Below are 14,921 nucleotides of genomic sequence, written 5' to 3'. Positions count from 1 at the left end.
ATATTAAATCATTGTTGATGTCTTCAATGTGGATATCAACTTCAAAATTTAATGTTGTACTGGCGAAAGTTTCAAGTGCGGCATGTCTGACCTAGGTATAGTACTAGGTGGGTCTCTCTCAATTTTTTTCATAAATAATGTGGAGTACGCGAAAGGAGCCTCCCTGAAGATTACAATGATTAGTACTCAGAATAAGAGAATCAATCGAGCGAGTTCTGGCCAACGTCAGAGAATGACTCGGAATAATCTGACGGCTGATCATTTTACTCCAGAAACATTTACATATGAGCCCTATCCAGGGCTGCAGTTAACTATTATATCTGTCAACAAAGAAGGCATAACATCAGTCAAATAAACAATACTATAAGAACTATGTAGTCAGCATCAGTGCCATATATTGTGCATACAGGAGAGACACAGGAGATGTAACATGCATAGACCCAAAATAAATGGAAGGTGTCTTACCATCGAAAAATTGAATCTTCTTTCATCCAGATGTACAGATTCTCCCTACAGCACTTGGAGAGGAAAGGAACATTGAAATTCTCATTATAGATGATGATGATGCTTGTTGTTTAAAGGGGCCTAACATCTAGGTCATCGGCCCTTAGTGGTACGAAATGAGATGAAATGTAATGACAATTTAAAAGTCCAAAACTCATCCACTGACCAGAATTCAAAATGTGAATGAAGAATAAAATAAATGGATGAATATGTATTTAAAATAATCAGCGGATCCAACTCATAATATTGAAAGTTAAAAATAATACCAAGATTATTCCAATTACTAGAATTTAAAAAACAACGAGATGATGAACAATGATTATGAACTTAAAGCAATCAGTGGATTCAAACCACAATGTCCCACCTTGCCAGAAACTATCTTATAACAATAGTATATACCGACCAAGGGGCTGCTTCAAAAGCACAATCCTGAATCGATGATGCTTGTTGTCTAAAGGGGTCCAAAATCCAGGTCAACGGTCCCTCATAATGGTATTTATCACTAGGAAAGTAAGATACAGGGTATTTCTCATGTAGCGGTACTAATCATGAGTAACGTAGACTTACATTGTGTTACTACTCACAGGTAATGTAATATGTACAATTAACGCAGACCTATGGTGTTTCTCAAGTTACGGTGCCACTCATAGGCAACACAAACCCATGGTGTTTCTCACATATTGGGTACTAACCACAGGCAACAAACTCATAGTGTTGCTCATACAGCAGTACTAATCACAGGCAACGCCCAGACCTGTGATGTTTCTCACAATGTTACTAATCCCAGGCAACTTAAGCCCGTGGAGTTCCACATACCGTGGTACTAATCATGGGTACTGTAAAACCCATGCTGATTCGCCCTCTGTTGCTACTAATAACAAACCTATTGTATACCTAACATAGTGGTGCTACTCGCAAGTAAAGGCGACTCATGGTGTTCCTCACGTGATGGTATTACTAATTACAAGTAGTCTCATGTCTCTAATTCAATCATCCCTTAGTCGCTCCTTTTAGTCGATTCTTACAACAGGCAGGGGATACCATGGGTGTATTCTTCGCCTGCGTTCCCCACCCACAGGAGATTGTAGTTTGGTCCACGAGAGCTATTTTATTTTGCAGAAGTCAGCTGGCAAACTGGTTAGGACCTTCCTATCTGCCACCTGGGATCTCAGCGTAGTGGGTTCATGTAAATTCTCACTATAAAAGCAGCTAATTGCACCTAAACCATCCAATTTCCCAAATAAATATGTGCAGATTGTGATTGGCAACTTCAGAGCCACAGTAATGTTTGGGGTTATGATCATGAAGATGAAAAAGGGGCAGTGGTTCAACAATGGACAGAAAAGAATCAACTTACTCTAATACAGTAGATGATGCAAAACTACCTGCATCATTTAACAGTGGCAGGTAGAGATGGGGCTACAATCCTGACCTCATATTCAGTTCCAGTAATATCAGCAAACAATGTGTAAAATCTGTCTGTTCTCCAATACCAAATTCTCAGCACAGATCAATAACCTGTCAAATATTTGTTGCTGTTACATCTCAGAAGGTACCTTTTCAGAGGAGATTTAATTTTAGAAAAGCAAACTGGCCGAGGTGTCATCTATAGAATCAGTATCAGAATACTATGATGCCTTCACCATTGCTGCAAAGGGATGTTCCAATTATCTATTCCTCATGGCTGTCTATCATCTCATATCCCTGGGCTCATTTCTGATCAAGTCACTTTTATCACAGAATACAACAACTTATTTGCAGAAAATCCTTTCAGTGCAACAACTTTAGAAGCAGGAAACAAACTCATCTCTGCTACTGTGTAAGAGAGACAAAAAGGGATCAATGGATTGAAATAGAAAATATGTGATCTGAAAAAAATTAAAATACCACTTTATATCATAACATCACTGTCAATCAAATAGCACATTAGTTACTGCACAGGGAGGCAACTCACAAATCCAAAACACCAAAACTCCAAAGAAGTGAGCAAGAGGAAAATAACCACCTTGCATCTTTATTCAGCATGGAAGAATTAGAGAAGGCTATCAAACAGAGTAAAATTGGAATCAGCCAGCGTCAACGATTTATGAATTGAGCAAATTAACCACTTCGGCTTAACAATAAAGGAATGACTTCTCCAGCTCTTCAACAACTGCATGAACAGTTGTCAAATTCCAAAGGTAAGGTGGAAGAACCAAGTGATTGCTCTATTAAAAGGAAACAATCCAAAAATTTTCAGACCAGTTGCACTGTTGTGTCGGATTTATAAATTGCTGGAAGGAATGATCTTAAACATTTATTGCCTATAATTGATCCCCTGCTTATCCCTCAGCATGTTGGATTTCATCCTGGTAAAAGATGTAATGGACAACTGCTTCTTACCCAGTTTATAGAAGATGGTTTTGAAGCTTGTAAGATGACAGAAGTGGTATTTGTTAATTTAAAGCAGTGTACGACATCATCAATCATCAGCTTTCAGTTAAGATATATATTTTTTTTTGCTAATTGTTTTATGTCGTACCGACACAGATAGGTCGTACGGCGACGATGGGACAGGAAAGGGCTAGGAGTGGGAAGGAAGCGGCTGTGGCCTTAATTAAGGTACAGCCCCCGCATTTGCCTGGTGTGAAAATGGGAAACCATGGAAAACCATTTTCAGGGCTGCCGACAGTGGGGTTCGAACCTACTATCTCCCGAATACTGTCAGTTAAGATCTACAACTTGACCAAGAATTTTAACCTTACTACGTTTATAGCCAGTCTCCTGCAGAACTGCAGGTTCTTTGTTGACTTCCAAGGATTACAGAAGAATGGCCTCTCCCAATGATCAACCTATCACCCCCAACAGCAGGAGTTTTTTGTGTGCTGATGATCTCGCTCTCGCCACTCATAATATAGACTTTGAAACAGTTGAGAACATTCTAACAAATGCACTTGATGTTCTGTCATGATACTACAACACAAACCAGCTTAACCAAATCCATCAAAGACACAAGTGTGTGCTTTCAATTTGAGAAACAGAGAAGCCACTCATAGGTTAAAGATAGTACGGTCAGAGGTTAAACTGGAAGACAGTGACAATCCAAAAAATGGCATTATGTTACTCTGTGGTAGAGAATGCCTGTCCTGCTTTGCATGTCAAGCAACTTCCAACCCAACAAAGTTCACATACTTGACTTCAAATACTCTGCTAACACGACTTCCACACAAGTCTTGTTAACAACTCCACTCCACCCTCAAGACTGCCTTTTTATATACATTGCCTGGCCAGGCTTCTAGAAGAATATGACACAACATGTTTCCTCGTCCTTTTGAGAGTCTCCAATAACCTATTTACAACGAATGGAATTTTTTGTAACTCTCTAGTTCCTAAGATACGTTGTTCTGGACTATTACCGTGTGTTGCACAACACTGCATTGGATTTGTACATCAAATATACAGGTAAATAAATTATATACTATTCATTATTTATTGTTACATTAAATAAACTCTTATTAATATACATACAGCAGACATATAACATAATCTCACATACAACACACAAATAATAAGACTACAATTTATACCTCATCTTGTAGAAGACTGGTGATGCGTCCCGTCGTGGCTTCTGGTGTCAGAAAGGCCTCAATCCATCTTGTGAATAGGTTGGTGATTACTAGTAGTTCCGTTTTACCCCAGGGTAAGGACCCACCAAGTCCAAGGCTATGACCTCCCAAGGGCGTTGTGGCCGTCTTCCTCGCTGACTGGAATGTGCCTTCCTGTTGCTCGCCTTGGTCCAGGCACAGATGTAGCACCCTTTACACAATCAAGGATTTCTTTCCGCATGTTGACCCAGAAGAATCTTCATCGGATAGACTGATATGTCTCTTCACCTCCTGGATGTCCAGCTTCAGTGCTGCCGTGGAACTTTTCGAGGATGTCCATTGTGTGCCGTCTAGGGATCACCACTGCTACAGGCATGTCGGAGAGGTGTGATCTGTACAGTAAGAGTCCTGCGTCAACCTGGATGTTCTTATAGCATATCTTGAATTCCCTCGGGACGAGTCGACTACCGGTGCTCTTCACTAGGGGTCTAATCATTTCGTGGAGTAGCTCGACAATGTCTGGTATGATCTCGTTCTTGCTTCCTTCTGGGTGCAGCTGCTTGAAGAGCTGGTACTTCTGGAGGACGAACATGCTAGCTCTCATGCCGGTGGGTTGTGTTTCAGTCAGTAGCTTCCTTTTCACACAACACTTCACCCCTTCAGAATTGAACCTAGCATGGAATTCTCTCTTGAAGTCCACCCAGTATAAATTTAAGCCCTTCGAGTTATTCCACCAAGTAGTGGCTTGCCCCTTTAGCTGCGGTGTGATGAGTTGAACGAAGATGTCCTACGGTAGATTACTCCTTCCAAGTAGACTGACCCGATCCCTCGATGAAGCTAGTCGGGTTCTCTTCCAGTCATCTGTGGAATTCCAGAATGCTCTCTATAACCACCTTCGGGTCTAGGTGTCCTGTATTGCCAGTTAGGTTTGAAGGGTTGGAGGCATGGCAATAGGTCCTGTTCGAGTTAATCTATCTTCTTCTGCGTGAAGGATGCTTTCTCTCGTATTCGACACATCTCCCTTGATGGTCAAAATTCTCCCTACAACCTGTTGTTTTATGCCGGAAACCTGGGTTTCCACCTCCTCCTTGAGGTTTGAGATGTTCCCTTCCAGCTGGTTTACCCTACCATCAATCTGTTCCACCTGTCCCAGTTTTGACCTGATGTCCAATATCTGCTGTGTTAATTGATTGGTGACGTCACTAATCTGGGAGTACATCTGCGAAATTTTATCATCTATGGTTGAAATTTTTGATTCTGGGCACTGTTCTACTTTGTAAACCTGCGTGTACACTTGTGATATTTGTCCGGTTAAAACTGAATTAGCTTGATAAATTTCGTCTCAAAGTTTGTCATTATGTTTCATTAAGGTGGAATTAACTCATGAATCAACATCTGATATTTTGTCATTGAGTGCCTGCATCATGGTCATTAAGTTGGAACACAATGTAGTTATATTTACCTCCTCTTCCGATGACGAGTCTGGATGTTTGTCCACCTCAATAAAAAACTTCACAGTTTTCAATGAGATTTTCCCATAATCGTGCCTTCAATGATTTCTTCTTGCCATTCGTCAGAAGATTTCTCTTTGCAAGTTTGTCTTTAAGCTGTTGTACAGACATATCTTCCAGTATCACTTGCATTTTGTTCTGATTCCCACTAACACTTGTATTCACTACCGAATATTATTCTCATGTCCTTGTCACGGTCGCCAATGTTGTAGCTACAAAGATGCACACACGAAATGCTGTAAATTGTGTACAGTTTTATTTTTATTTACTAATTATATACACACACACTAATAACTGTCCTCTTGAACAAAACACTACTATGAAGGATAAGGAGAAGACTGCAATACTTGCATGTCATCCAAGTACCAACCCAACAGAGTTCACATACTTAACTTCAAACACTCGGCTAACACGACTTCCATACAAGTCTTGTTAAACCACTCCATTCAACCCTCAAGACTGCCTATTTATATACATTGCCTGGCCAGGCTTCTAGAAGAATGTGACAAAACATGTTTTCACGTAATTTTGAGTCTCCAATAACATATTTACAATGAATGGAATTTTCTGTAACTCTCTAGTTCCACGTTGTTCTGGGCTATTACCATGTATTGCACAACATTGCATTGGATTTATACATCATATATACAGGTAAATAAATTACTATTAATTACGTATTCTTACGTTAAATAAACTGTTATTAACATACATATATCAGACATCTCATAACATGACATCACATACAACACACAAATAATAAGACCACAATCTATACCAAATAAAGTCTGTACATAACTACGTAAATAATAATAACCACAATAATAATAATCGAGCTCAATATTTTCATTATTTACCCATGGGTTAGAGAATTGTTTCCAAGTTATACTAGTCCATTACACTTGCATCAAGAGGGTGAGGAGCTCCGCAGTGTATATGCTGCAGACACTATGAAATGAGACCCTAATGCTGATATCAGAGTGAATGAGCGCATTCAACATTCTCTCCAATTTTAGAACCGTCTGTCCGGACACATCTAGCCATATATCCAGTCATGGAACTAGCCAAGGTGGTACCACTGAAGACAACCGCTGATAGCCATATCCAACTCATAACACAAACTATCAATTTGATCCCAACTGGTCATAAAGCAATTGGGTGGTTTTCACACTTCTGGTGGTGTAGGAAACCATCATCAGTATATCAAATAAAATCATACAAAGAGAGCTGTATAGCTTCGGGTGATATGGGTGTATTTCTCATTATCAGCAATCTACTTTCCGTGGAACATGCGAATTTCCCCGCCTTGACACTGTCACATGGTTTTCAGGGAAGGAATCAATATTTATCAGAATATAGAACTTTCTGTGTTGGGTGGGCTTGCTACCCAGAAGGCCAAGGGAGGCTTCATTCCCCATTGATCCTGGGTTTGATTTTACACTTGATCACAATCACATTGTGTCAGGAAGGGCATCTGGCCAGAAGCTACCCCAGAATATGTAGGAAAAATGGAAGTTTACATAAAACTTCCTATGCACATACTGTACTAGCATTTCAAAAAAATTTTAAAATAATTTTACTGTACATACCAATTCTCACATAGGAATAATAATAACAATAACAATAATAATAATAATAATAATAATAATAATAATAATAATAATAATAATAATAATAATAATAATAATAATACAACTTGTGACAATAAAGTTCGGTGAATAGTCCTGTACTAACAACGTAGATGAACAATGCATGACAGTGACCTTACTGTCTTTCGAAATAGTCCCCTCCCATAACTATGCACTGCTGAGATCGGCGATACATGTCCTGGAATCTTTGCAAGAAGGTTTCCTTTGGGATGGTGTTCAAAAGCCTCGTCACGTCTCGTTGGATGTCAGGAATATTGTCAAATCTCTTTTCTTTCAAAGCGAGTTTGAGTCGTGGGAATAGGCTCTGACCTTTTACCGACGAGGGGATCCTGGAGAACACCATTCCATGCTTTGCCGTTTCGTTTCAGGATTGTACCTGAGACACCAGGTTTCATCCTCAGCGACAATACAGTTCAAGAAATTTGGTGTCGCATCCGCCGTTTCAACAAAATCCTGTGAAGCCTCTAAACGTGCCTGCTTCTGATCGTCAGTCAAGTGATGTGGCACAAGACGAGAACACGTTTTCTTCTTCCCTAACTTCTGGGTAACAATTTGTCACACGGATTCATGGTTAATCTGCAGTTCATCCGCTATCATGTGCACAGATAATTGCTGATCATTTGTGATTAATGTCCTCACCTTCTCAGTGTTTTCATCACAGACAGCGGTCGTCGGTCTTCCACTACAGGGGTTGTCAGAAACACTTTTCCGGCCTCCTTGAAAACGGGTGCACCACTCATTTACACACTTCAAGGACAGTGCTTGATCTTCATAAACACGTACCAGCATTGCATGCATTTCTTCTGGTGTCTTGCCAAGCTTAAAACAAAACTGTACATTGATCTTTTGGTCGTGTATGTTCCTGTTCGCATTTCAGAACCAACGCATTAAACATGCACTGTGTCAAACAGGTCTTACACGGCACACACACAATGCTCAACTCAACAATGTTGGGAGCAGGTGATCAAAACCTGCTGCTACGCAGGTGCAGCTTTGTGTGTTGCCAGTGTTGCCAGATCGACCATTCTGACTTCATTCACTGAACTTTATTGTCACAGGTTGTAATAATAATCTTACGGCTTTAGCTACTTAGTTGTTCTGTGATGGTGCTATCTAGGTGGCCTGCCAACTAATTTGATATCTGATTGTATTCCTATGTACCAACAAAAATAGAATTCTTTTGGACAGATACTATGGTCCAGTAAATTTAATTTTGTTGAGTGATGCTGAGTGTGGCCAGCCCCGTGGTGTAGGGGTAGCATGCCTGGAGGCCCCAGGTTCGATTCCCGGGCAGATCAGGGATTTTTACCTGGATCTGAGGTCCACTCAGCCTATGTGATTACAATTGAGGAGCCCTCTGATTGTGAGATGGCGGCTTCAGTCTAGAAAACCAAGAATAACGGCTGAGAGGATTTGTTGTGCTGACCACATGACACCTCAATCTGTAGGCCTTTGGGCTGAGCAAAGGTCGCTTGGTAGGCCAAGGTCCTTCAGGGCTGTTGCATCATGGGGTTTGGTTTGGTTTTTTTATGCTGAGTGTGCCACCAGAGATCATTAACATGCCAAACATTTTGACAGCCTTTCAAAACTCGACTGCCTCATCCACAACCAAGCTTGCAAACTTCGGATCATGAGTCGGACACTCTACCACTGATCTCCGAGGCAACTCACTTTCATATGGGAATTAGTTTATGAAGATAATATTATCATATACCTTCATATCTCCATGCTGAACACAAAGGTTTCAATTAATCAAAAGTACATACCTTGAGGAGGTTTATAATTGCTGGGTCGTTTGATGTGTAACATTTGGTTATTGAAAGAAATACCATCTAATGACATAGCCTTAGTAGTTTCTTCCATTGATCTAAACTGAAAAACAGAGAAAAATACCAGTTTATAAAATACCTTGTTGTATTTGGACTGAGGTATTTACTAGCAAAATTACACACAGCAGATCAATATTTCTTTAAAGACATGTAATACAATTCTAATCAGTGTTGTATTTTACTTTGTGTTCTTTGATTAGATGAAACTAGAAATCACTGCACTCTCATGCCAGAATCAAACAAAAGTAAAATTATTTATATCATGAGAAATTCAAAAAAATTCTTTGTTGGTAGCATGAAGAAACTGAGTATACATAATTTCTGACTGAACAAGTTAATGGTTTACTATCTGTGTTACGTTACATGGGATAGGACTATAACTCATGCTGTATGCTGTAACTCATACCACAGATGCACAATTGGGTTTAAATTATGGCGTTAAGCAGGCCATTCAATTTTATTCACTCCCATTTCAACAAACCACTCGACTATGGCCTTCACTTTAGGATTGGGAAGGAAGAGACTGTGGCCTTAACTAATACACAACACAAGAATTTGCCTGGTGTGAAAATGGTAAACTACAGAAAACCATTTTCAAGGCTGCCATGTGGCTCCATGGCTAAATGGTTAGCATGCTGGCCTTTGGTTACAGGGGTCCTGGGTTCGATTCCTGGCAGGGTCAGGATTTTTAACCATCATTGGTTAATTTCACTGATACGGGGGCTGTGTGTATGTGTCGTCTTCATCATCATTTCGTCCTCATCCTGACGCGCAGGTCGCTTACGGGAGTCAAATCAAAAGACCTGCACCTGGCGAGCCAAACATGTCCTTGGACACTCCCGGCACTAAAAGCCATACGCCATTTCATTTTTCAAGGCTGCCAACAGTAGGGTTTGAACCCGTTATCTCCCAAACGCAAGCTTACAGCTATGTGACCAAAACTGTGTAGCCAACTTGCTCAATCAACTTAATGGGGAAGCATATTAATGTAGATGGATGCCGTGATGTTGCTCGCACTGTGAAAGCCATGTTTATGTTAATATGAAGTTTGTGAATCTCACAGGAACAGCAAGGAGAACTTGTTGACAAGGATGGAAGTTATATTAACCTGTAGGGATCCATTTTTTCCTGTGTTCTTAGTCTTTTATCACCAGCATTCATCTTCTTTGTCTTGTATCTCTTCCCACATCAAGACGGAACGTCTGTCAAGGTGGCCCCAGTGAGTGCTGATGCACAGTTGGGAAGCAGAAATGAGCTCATAGGAGGCTGAGATGAAATGAATGTAGAAGAACTGGGACTGAAAAGAAGAGATGCCATCTATCTGAAGACAACAGTATATAAAGAAGTGCAGACTGTCCTTTTTTTTTTTGTGTTTACATGACTGTTCTTGTCTCCTCTTTCTTTTGGCCTCTATTCCCATACTGACCCATCAATGTGTTCATCCTCCTATGTATTCCTTTTTATGTTCTTGTCTTTTGATATACAGTACACTAATTGCCATTAATGATTGGACACCCTAACGTACTGACAACTCGCACTGCTATGGAATGAGTATGATGCAGGCCCACCCTTTGCTGCAGTCACAGCCTCTATGAAGTTTTCCCCGCAAAAATTTTGGTAGATGTCTCTAGGTACTTTCTTCCATTCCCCTTGCCATATGGTGAACCATTCTGTAGCTGTTTTGAGGCGGTCTGATCTAACTGTCAATTGGTGCTGTAACTCTTACCAGAGGCACACAATTGGGTTTAGATCATTCCTTGGAACCAGATATTCAATTTCATTTACTCCCATTTTGACAGACTACTTAGTTATAGCCTTCGCTTTATGAACAGCTGCATTGTCATGTTGAAAATGAAAAAGGCCTGCTCTAAAATGTTGTCACAGGGTGGGTAACAAATTTTACAATCCATTCTTGTAAGTAATATTCACCTGACATTTGTCCATTGGACTTCCATTACATGTAGTAAGATTCATTACTCAACATAATGCTCTTCCATTGTTCTACAGGTGATGTAAGTATATTTTGCACTACTGTAATTGGCAGTGAGTGTTCAGTTTAGTGATCCTTGGTTTATGTGCAACAGTTTGCAAGTTCAAACACCTCTCAACAAATGGTGCAAGTACTGACATCACTTCCAGATGCCAGTCGAAATTATTCGTTATTAAACCAACTCCTGCATTTCTGCTGTTTGATTTTGGGTTGAGAATTCTGCAAATAACCTCACTCCTTCCAATAAGTAACCAGAGGAACCTGACCCCCTACAGAGCGTGTCCCCAGGTGACGGATAGGGGGCCCCTACAGTATGTAGGGCTGGTTGAAATAACGAATACAACCTGCGGACCAACAGGTAGCCCAATTCCTGGGGGTTTTAAAATACTGGGACCCCTCTCTCCAGGGGTCATAAATATGGAGGGCCCTTGCCCTGCATCAAGGGTGAAGGCCTCAACAGCATCTACGGCAGAGAAGATGGACTTTGGTACGGCGGAGATGGCGGAAGAGGCAACCCATCCTTCTGGGGTGTACAGATGGAACCTACTGCCTTGTAGGACAAGGAAGGCATCCTCAAAGGCTAAGGGAGTAAGCCCTGAAAGAAAATCCTCTTATGCATTAGGCCTAGCAAGTCAGCAGGAGAGTATTGAGTACAGTTGCTTTCAATAAGAAAAAGAGCCTCGGAAAGAAGATTATAGACCGGACTGACACGTCCTCTCAGACAATTGTAAAGTACGATGACCATAAGGCTGATGATATAAAATATTCTGAAAGGAAACTCAAAATAAAAAAGAAATCCAAATACCGAATTGGAACTATGAACATTCTGTCATTAACTGGAAAGGTAGAAGAACTCCTAGACATGATGGATAGAAGAAAAATATCAATACTGGGATTAAGTGAGACCAAATGGAAAGAGATTGGAAGTAAGACACTTCGTGTAAGATATAAATTATACTGGAGTGGACAGGAGAATGTAGCGAAAAATGGTGTTGGATTCTTAATTAATGAAGGGACTGATGCTACAGCTGAAGTTATCTGCAAAAGTGATAGAATCATTAAAATGTTCATGAAACCAGAGAACACTAAGTACATCGTCATACAAGTGTATGCCCCACAGACAGGCTGCAGTGAGGAAGACAAAGAGAAATTTCGGCAAGACCTGGAAGATACATCTAATGAGGAAAATATTATTACTGAAGATCTAAATGCGCAAGTTGGGGTAGACAGACTTGGGTACGAGAACATCATTGATTCACATGGATTTGGACAAAGGAACCCAGAAGGAGAACAACTATTAGATCTGTGCAGAAGAAATGATCTTATAATAAATATATTCTTCAAAAAAAGAGACAGTCACAGAGTAACAAGGTACAGTTGGGATGGCCAGTATAGAACGCTGTAATCACGAATAAAGATGGTGGCAGATACATTACAGATGTAAAGGTCATCCCTAATGAAAGCATGGACAGTGACCACAGATTGTTGGTAGTAGACTTGAAACATAAGACCAATGAAACGCAGAAAATTATTATGAAAAAACCAAGGGTAAAATCTTGGAAGTTGCAAGAAGTCCAAATAAAGGAAGAATACAAACTAAGGATTCAACAGAGTTTGCCGAAGGGTGAAGTAACCAACGTTAATGAAGAGTGGAAGGCCTTAAAAGACACTTTTGTGGGAGAAGCCAAAAACCTATGTGGAGTTACAAGTTCTATCAAAAGAAAAAAGGAGACACCATGGTGGAATGATAGAGCGAAAACAGTGGTGAAAGAAAGAAACCAAATAAAGAAAGCATTGGACAAGGAAAAACAAAAACAGGGACAAGAAATACAAAGACTTCAAGGAGTATAGAGGAACAAGAAACTTGCTGTAAAGAACATTGTAAGGGAAGAAAAAGAGAAGAAATGGAATGAGTTTGCAGACAAGCTGGAAGAGGACAGCAGAGGAAATATGAAATTGCTATACTTTCTTCTTTACCTTTTCTAGCCTATTTCAATCCACTGCTGGATACAGGCCTCTTCCATATGCTTCCATCGTCTTCGGTCTTCAGCCACTTGGAACCAGCGTGTTCCAGCCAACAGCTTTATGTCGTCAAGCCATCTCTTCTGGGATCTTCCAATGCCTCTCTTATGGTCCCATGGTCTCCAGTAAACAATCCTAGAGGTCCACCTGTTGCAGTCTTGTCGAGCTATGTGTCCTACCCATTGCCATTTTAGTCTTGCTACTCTCTCTAGGATGTCTGTTAAATTAGTTCTTCTCCTGATGTCCTCTGAATGGATCTTATCCCTAAGGCTGATCCCTAGCATCTGTCGCTCCATGGCTCGTTGTGTTCACTGAAGCTTGCGAGCACTTTCCTTCGTCAGAGTCATCGTTTCCAGACCGTAAGTAGCAACTGGCAGCACGCACGTATTATAAACCTTGGTCTTCAGGTTAATTGGAACATCCTTGTTGGTGAGGATGAAAGTTTTTGGAATGCTGTCCAACTCATACCTATTCTGCGAGGAATTTCTGCACATTGATTATCTATTCCAAGTTTTATCTTGTGTCCAAGATAGATGTACTCATCGACAGCTTCTATATATTGGTTTCCCATTTTAAGTGGTTGACTGTCAGGACTTAGTATTTTTGTTTTATTAATATTCATTTCCAAACCAATCTTAGCAGATGCAGTTTTTAATTCTTGGATCATGCTTTCTAGCTCATCTAGATTTTTACTTATGAGCACAATGTCATCGGCAAAATGCAGGTAGTTCAAATATAACCCGTTGATTTTTATTTCTTCATTATCCTAATGAAGGGTTTTGAATACATCTTCCAAGGCAAGGGGTAAACAGCTTTGGAGAGACTGTGTCACCTTGTCGAACTCCTTTGCCAACTGGGATTTTATTGGTGATGAGGTCTTCGTCCACCATTGTTGCTTGATCATAAATGTTTTCCAGGAGCTTTATATATCTTGAGTTTATTATGGCATTTTGAAGTGCCTTCATGATAGCCCAAATCTCCATTGAGTCAAAAGCCTTTTTATAATCAATGAAGGCCAGATGAATCTTGATGTTGTACTCAGTGGTTTTCTCAAGAAGAAGACGAATAGTCTGGATGTGTTCAACAGTTAAGAAATCTTTACGAAATCCCGCTTGCTCGGCAGATTGATAAAAATCCAGTTGTCTTATGAGGCGGTTGGTTACAATTTTAGTCAGGAGCTTGTAAACATGTGATAACAAACTCACAGGATGATAGTTCTCTAAATTTTCCTTATCACCTTTCTTGAAGAGAAGTCTCACTTCAGCATTGTTCCAATATTCTGGTATTCTTCCAGAATTAATACACTTGTTGACGAGTATTCTCACGGCTTCTAGCAGATCTTTTCCACCTAATTTCAGCATTTCATTCATTATTTTATCCTCCCCAGGGGATTTTTTATTCCTTAGTTGTTTAAGTGCATTTTCAATCTCAGCAGTGGTTACTTCCCGTGTTACTTCATGTGTATAATTCTGGGCTAGTTGTTCATCACTGGGTGGTTTATTAAGGGTTGATGTATACAGCTTGTAGTAGAAATTTCTAACAACTTCAGTAATGTTTTGCCTATCTGTGACTATTTTTCCATTTTGGTTCTTAAGTTTTGCAGTTTTTGGTCTTCCTGTAGACATGTTGTTCTTTAAAATCTTCATGTCTTTATTTTCTTCAATTGTCTGCATGATCATGTTATTATTAAATTTCCTTAGATCTTTTCTTATTTCCTTGTGAATGGTCTTGTTAAGATTTTTGTATTCTGCTGTATTCCTGTCCATTGTCTTCCTGTCCTTAATGAGCTGTATGGTATTAAGTGAAAGTCGACTCCTCTTATTAGTTTTCTTCAA

The 14,921-nt window shown here is 40.0% G+C and overlaps 1 protein-coding gene across 1 annotated transcript in view; it reads right to left on the bottom strand.

Moving 5' to 3' along the window:
• Positions 1-14,456, bottom strand: part of LOC136875948 (uncharacterized) — a 168,581-nt gene extending 154,125 nt beyond the window's left edge. Inside the window, exons 1-2 of the mRNA XM_067149567.2 lie at positions 14,292-14,456; positions 9,012-9,117 (exon numbers count right to left, since the gene is read on the bottom strand). Of these exons, the coding sequence (XP_067005668.2) occupies positions 9,012-9,117; positions 14,292-14,456 (271 nt within the window). The remainder of the gene's footprint in view (positions 1-9,011; positions 9,118-14,291) is intronic.
• Positions 14,457-14,921: the final 465 nt, after the last annotated feature.

The sequence above is a fragment of the Anabrus simplex genome, chromosome 6 (genome assembly GCF_040414725.1).
Source record: "Anabrus simplex isolate iqAnaSimp1 chromosome 6, ASM4041472v1, whole genome shotgun sequence".
NCBI lineage: Eukaryota > Metazoa > Arthropoda > Insecta > Orthoptera > Tettigoniidae > Anabrus > Anabrus simplex.
This window is presented reverse-complemented; position numbering and strand designations above follow the sequence as displayed.